A 6,000-nucleotide genomic window follows, 5' to 3' on the forward strand; every position below is an offset into this window, starting at 1 on the left:
CACTCGATTTTTTAGGCAAGCTAACTGGAGGTATCACCGGGGGGACTTGTTCTTGAACTTTGGGAGTGGTCACATTTTTGCGCCGGGAATTCCCTTTGAAAATAAACGGTGTGTCCCCGCTAGCTGTGTCCGCTTCCATTTCATCAACTGGCAACGTGGAAAAGCTATTGTGTGTTGAGATTGGTTGTTGTTGTTGTTGGGCCAGTGGAGAAGCGCCCTTTAAAATTTCCGCAAAAGTGCGCTTCGAGCGTTCCTTTAAAGAGCGCTTCTGTTTCTCCCAGCGACTCTTGTAAGTTTCACAAGCTGAGAGCGCGTGTGGGGATCCTCCGCAATATGGACACTTATGCTCAGTCGCACTGCAGGATTTCCCCTCATGTTGCTCTCCGCAAGTGGCACAGCGCTCCTTGTTGGCACAATAATCTGAAGTGTGACCAACTGACTTGCATTTGTTGCAAGTCATGGGCTTTGACACGAAGAGTCGCACAGGTAGTCTCAATTTGTCCACCATAACGTAGTCAGGGAGGGCGGCACCAGCAAAGGTGACTCGAAACGAGTCTGACGGCGTAAATTTAGTTTGGTCCCCATCATGGGAGAGTTTCCCGAGTTGGCGACAGACCAAGATCTTTACTTCCATTGAGGGAAGCTTCTTGAACTTGCCTTTTCCTTCTTTTTTTATTTGTTCGCTCGTCAGACCCGTTTCAGTTATCACCCCCTCAATTTCTACGTTATGGGAGGGTATAAATGTTCTATATTCGAGAGTGAAGTGTTGGTCAGCAACAATCTCGTTTGCGTGTTTCCGTTCATTCACGACAACCCGCAATTTGTTCGGTCTAACCCTGCGAATTTCAGATACAGAAGTGTATCTGGCCAGATCTTTCATGATCTGAATCACGTTAAGGTTTTTTCCTTTTGGTTTTGGCCGGAGGCAAACAACCAACGGGCCAGTTCCAGGTGCATCTTCTGGATAAACTCTGACACGTGGAGCGGAGACAACAGAGGGAGAAGACGAGGACGAGGACGAGGACGAGGATTGGGTTGGATCGGAAACATCAGAAGGGGGAAGCGAAATCGATTATGGGAGAGGGGGAGTGGAAGTAACAGTGGGTTCAGAAGGGAGGCTTGCTATTTTCTTAGAGGGGGACTTGGAAGGATGAGCAGATTCGTCCCCAGAAGAATTATCTTCTTTTTGAGGGACTCGTTTATGTTTTTTCCCAGATCTTGAATGGGATTCATTATCGGAGATCTCCATCTCTGGAGATCCTCCACTATTCTCCATTTTACAAAAAAAAATTGTCTTATTTCTAATCTATTATTGATTTTAACAATAATCTCAAAAAAAAATAACAAAACAAACAAACAAAAAATTATGATGATAATATTAAGCAATGAACATATGAGTTGAACAATAATATTAATATTAAATATGTGTACCTTAATATAAAAGATGTTCCGATACTACGCTCTACTGCCCTAACCAGGGAGAGACAGAGACTACGCGCTATGGATCAACACAATAGCGCAAGAATAGCTCACACGGTCACGTGATGATAATTCCCGTTAACGACAGCCACACGATGGCGATCCCGTTATGCCAATGTTCAACAGCTGCCAAGGGCTGCAAGCTGCAAGAGCGCTGCTTCCTTTGTTCCACTTCACAAAAGGTCAATTCGAAACCGGACAGCAATGACCTTCACTCGTACACTATACCAATCGCACAATAGTAAAAGTGGCAACGCACAATAACGACACTGAACTTTACTCGTCAAGAGTTGGATAGCGAATGATCTTCTTTAGTTGTTCGACTAGTAAGACGTGCGGGACAGTTTCGAAAGCTTTCGCGAAGTCAATGTCCGCTGCGTCGATTTGTCGCCTTTTTTTAACTTCACGGGACAGTGTGGTAACGTAGCACATCAGATCGTTGTGGTGGAGCGATGCTTCATGAATCCATGTTAACCGTCGAAGATTATAGGAGACACCACGTTGTATAAGAGATTGCGCATTAGTGTTTCGAACACTTTGCTGAGAAAACAAAGTATGGATACTCCGCGATAATTCGTCACCTGGTTACAGTTGCCAGATTTATGAATAGGAATGATGCAAGCAGTTTTCCAAGACGCTGGAAATGTTCTCTCCTGAAGCGACCGGTTAAATAGATACGCAATGCGATTCGCAAGTTCTCTGGAGCAGTTTTTCAGTAGCAAAGGTGGTATACCGTCCGTTCCACATCCTTTTTTGATGTCTAGGCTATCAGTGGCTTTCATTACTTCGTCTTCGGAAAATTCAATTACGGGTATTATACTAGATGTGGAAAAATATTTTCAATCAATTTACGCAAACATCGTTGTGATCTATCAAGAGTTGGTCGAGATTTTTCGTTATTTCCACAGGGTCAGCGTTCAGATTTTCGTTTAACACCCAAACCGTGCTGTTAGACGTAGTTCTACGCCATCAAAAAAGGTTAAATAAATTAATTTTTAAACTAGAAAATCGAATAACTGAAATACTGACAGTAAATGATGAAAGAGAAAATATTGTTTTTCAAATTAAAACTAAACTTTATTCATAAACAACGTCCCGCGGTATGTACAAATAAACATTCTGCGCAGCTCCGAGTTTACAGAGTTCCTGGGGCTGGGGCCAGATTCAGGGACTGTTGGGAAATGGCGTGTCCGGCGAGTGGGGCATCATGAATGGCTCCACGAGTGGCCGCCAGATAACGACCCTCCTTCTGAGCGATCACGGCAATGGCTGGCTGTTGAACGATCGTAGTTGGGATAACCGAAGCGTGGGCGGCATAGCTGATAGCAGGAGCAGGAGCAATGGCATGAGCCCATGGAGCGGCGTGAATCAGGGAGGCACCCAAATTCTGCTGAACAACAGTTGTGTGAGGAGCAGCCAGAGCCAGTGGAGCGGACCAGGATAACGGGAGGACGGATCCTTCAGCAACGGCGAGGGCGACGGCCATCATGACTACAGCTGCGATGCACTGTGTGAAAAGACGAATTTGAGTTTGATAACACTCTTGATGTTACATTCCAGAACTCACCTTCATGATTGTTGTTTTAAGGATTGTCGTTGCAAGACGATTGTAGCACTTTTGAAGACTGATGTGTTATGTCTCCAGAACGGAATGGCTCACGCTTTTATACATCAATCGTTTATTGAACTTGACGAACTATAATGAATAAATTGACTGACGAAATGCAGCATAACGATATTATAGTTATATAAACCACAGATCGCAATAAGAATTTCTTACGCACACGCACTATTTCGAAACAAACAAAAAAAAACTTCGTACCGGAAACCAGCGAATTTATTTTTAGTAAAACACGTTTACTCTCTAAGAACACCTTTTTATTCATATTGCTTTTGATTCAATTTTCGTTTCAATTCGACAACATGTAAACAAAGATCGAGACACTTTCATTTTTTGGTTACTACTATTCGTAACAATATAATTCATGATTTCATCAGCCACTTATCCTGGAACAACCAAACATATGATCGATCACAATTGATGTATAAAAGCAGAAATTATTTCTTAGAGGAGACACAATACATCAGCCTGTTAAATTGTAACAATCGTCTTGCAACGACAATCTTTAAAACAACAATCATGAAGGTGAGTTCGTAATGTAACTTTGAAAATATTTCGAAACTCAAATTAATCTTTTCACACAGTGCATCGCAGCTGTAGTCATGATGACCGTCGCTCTCGCCGTTGCTGAAGGATCCATCCTCCCGCTGTCCTGGTCTGCTCCACTTGCTTTGGCTGCTCCCCACACCACTGTTGTTCAGCAGAATTTGGGAGCTCCTCTGCTCCACGCCGCTCCATGGGCTCATGCTATTGCTACTCCTGCTATCAGTTATGCCGCCCACGCTTCGGTTATCCCAACTACGATCGTTCAACAGCCAGCCATTGCCCTGATCTCCCAGAAGGAGGGTCGTTATCTGGCTGCCACTCGTGGAGCCATTCATGATGCCCCACTTGCGGGACACGCTATCTCCCAGCAATCATTGAATCTGGCCCCAGCCCCAGGAACGCTGTAAACTCTGAGCTGCGCAGAAAGTTTTTGTGTACATAATGCAGGATGTTGTTTATGAATAAAGTTTAATTCTGATTTCTAATTTCTTTTCGTTTTTCGTTGTTTGATGTAAGTCCATTCAGCCGCGTGATTTAATTCATTCAAAAAAAAATATTTCACAATGGATTATTACTATTGTTATTGTTCATTTTAAACTTCAGATCATTTGAAAACGAAAAATGAAAACGGTCCCATGGGCGCGTGGCTAATGTTGGTTACCCGATTCGACCCATTTGATCCTATATTTTTTTCAATGATGCTTCCTTTCATCTTCAATTTTCGCTGCACTATTTTCTACAACTTTTATTGTTATCAGAATGGGGGACAGTTCTGTGGATTCAGTTCTTTTGAGATGAATTTAAAATTTTAAGTAGTTCATAATATTGTCATCGTCCGAAATAAAACCAAACAAATTTTACAGCAGAGAATTCGATTTAATATTTTTTTTATAAATTTACAGCCAGTATTTGTTATATCCCAATCAATAACCGTGTCCACCATAATTCCATAGTCCATTGTCTACCACTTTGGTTACAACTGGAGCCGAATATCCCCAGGTTTTTCCATACACCGGCCAGGCACTTCCGTAGATTCCAGGGTAGGCATACTTGGTCGCCGCTACTGGTGGAACCAGAGCCTTTCCGTATAGTCCGTTTGCTGGCCACACCGAGGTGCGCACTGGCCACGACAATTGGTGATCAACAACAACTGGGGCATACGATGCTTGAGTGGCAACGACCAGAGCGATGAGTGCGATGCAGGCCTGTAGGAGAAATTAAAATTTGAAACATAAAGTTTTTTTTTGTAAAGTAATCAAATCAAACCTTCATTTTGATAACAGCTACTGTGTGCTTTGATGAGCAAGAACGAAAAGTCGAATTGTATTTGATGTCAGAATAGATGTTGTAGATCGTTTATATAGCAATATCGATAATTTGATGCGAATACTTAATTGTAAAGAAAAAGACTTCAGTAATATTTTTTTTGTTCAAATTCATTCTGTTCAAGAAGCGCGCACCTCAATGAATTATTTACAATTCATTTGCTTCCTGTTTATGTGGTGAGCAACGTGATACATCGAAGAAAAATAGAACCGCTGGTAAGAAAATCTAATAGGAAATTCAGAATAAGGATAAACATTTCAAAGCAACGAACCATAACGATCGTTGCTTCGAAATAGATGCGTTTGTTTGGTGAGGTTTTTATTTTTCGACAAAACCGTATATAAACATGATTGAGACCAAATTTCAGCAACAATTACAACTTAGTTCTCCACTCAAACTCTCAAGAAGAACACAGCAGCTGTCTTCAACATGAAAGTAAGTAATTATCAATTTATAAGAATGTTTGAAATTCTTTACAACATGATATCTTCGACACAGTTCTTCATCGCAATCATCGCTCTGGTTCTGGCCGTTGCCGCTCAGGCGTCTTATGTCCCAGCCGTCCTGGACAATCATCTATCCTGGCCAGTTAGTAGCTCGGTCTGGCCATCAAACGGAATCTATGGCAAGACTCTGCTGGCACCAGCAGCAGTGACCAAGTATGCTCATCCTGGAATCTACGGAAATGCCTGGCCAGTGTACGGAAAGACCTGGGGATATTCGGCTCCAGTCGTAACCAAGGTTGTTGACAATGGACTGTGGAACTATGGCGGATACGGTTATGGATTGGGATATAACAAACACTGGCTGTAAATTTTTGCTTTAAGAAATACACGAAACATTGCATTGTGAAACACATTTTATTTGAATTTTGTGAATCTAAATGAATTGAGCCAACCCCATTAAGCCGGTCATCACACAATAAAAGTTATGTTCTGTGCCTGGTGGGATTGGTATGAAATTCTATATTATGAAACTCTACCAAACAAACAATCGACTATTTTCAAGAAGTACTGCCCGCAACTGGA

The 6,000-nt window shown here is 42.1% G+C and overlaps 3 protein-coding genes across 3 annotated transcripts; 2 read left to right on the top strand and 1 right to left on the bottom strand.

Annotated features, from left to right (window-relative positions):
- Positions 1-2,614: 2,614 nt before the first annotated feature.
- LOC129780033 (adult cuticle protein 1-like) lies at positions 2,615-3,102 on the bottom strand. Its single transcript, XM_055787898.1, has 2 exons — positions 3,047-3,102; positions 2,615-2,986 (listed from the first exon to the last, which is right to left on the bottom strand). The coding sequence occupies exons 1-2, from the start codon at positions 3,050-3,052 to the stop codon at positions 2,615-2,617; spliced, it is 378 nt and encodes a 125-aa protein (XP_055643873.1). The 5' UTR covers positions 3,053-3,102.
- Positions 3,103-3,578: 476 nt separating this feature from the next.
- Positions 3,579-4,055, top strand: LOC129780069 (adult cuticle protein 1-like). Its single transcript, XM_055787974.1, has 2 exons — positions 3,579-3,625; positions 3,685-4,055. The coding sequence occupies exons 1-2, from the start codon at positions 3,620-3,622 to the stop codon at positions 4,051-4,053; spliced, it is 375 nt and encodes a 124-aa protein (XP_055643949.1). The 5' UTR covers positions 3,579-3,619; the 3' UTR covers positions 4,054-4,055.
- Positions 4,056-5,348: 1,293 nt separating this feature from the next.
- LOC129780187 (uncharacterized) lies at positions 5,349-5,794 on the top strand. Its single transcript, XM_055788189.1, has 2 exons — positions 5,349-5,407; positions 5,471-5,794. The coding sequence occupies exons 1-2, from the start codon at positions 5,402-5,404 to the stop codon at positions 5,783-5,785; spliced, it is 321 nt and encodes a 106-aa protein (XP_055644164.1). The 5' UTR covers positions 5,349-5,401; the 3' UTR covers positions 5,786-5,794.
- The last annotated feature ends 206 nt before the right edge of the window (positions 5,795-6,000 follow it).

Source organism: Toxorhynchites rutilus, chromosome 3 (genome assembly GCF_029784135.1).
Source record: "Toxorhynchites rutilus septentrionalis strain SRP chromosome 3, ASM2978413v1, whole genome shotgun sequence".
Classification (NCBI taxonomy): Eukaryota; Metazoa; Arthropoda; class Insecta; order Diptera; family Culicidae; genus Toxorhynchites; species Toxorhynchites rutilus.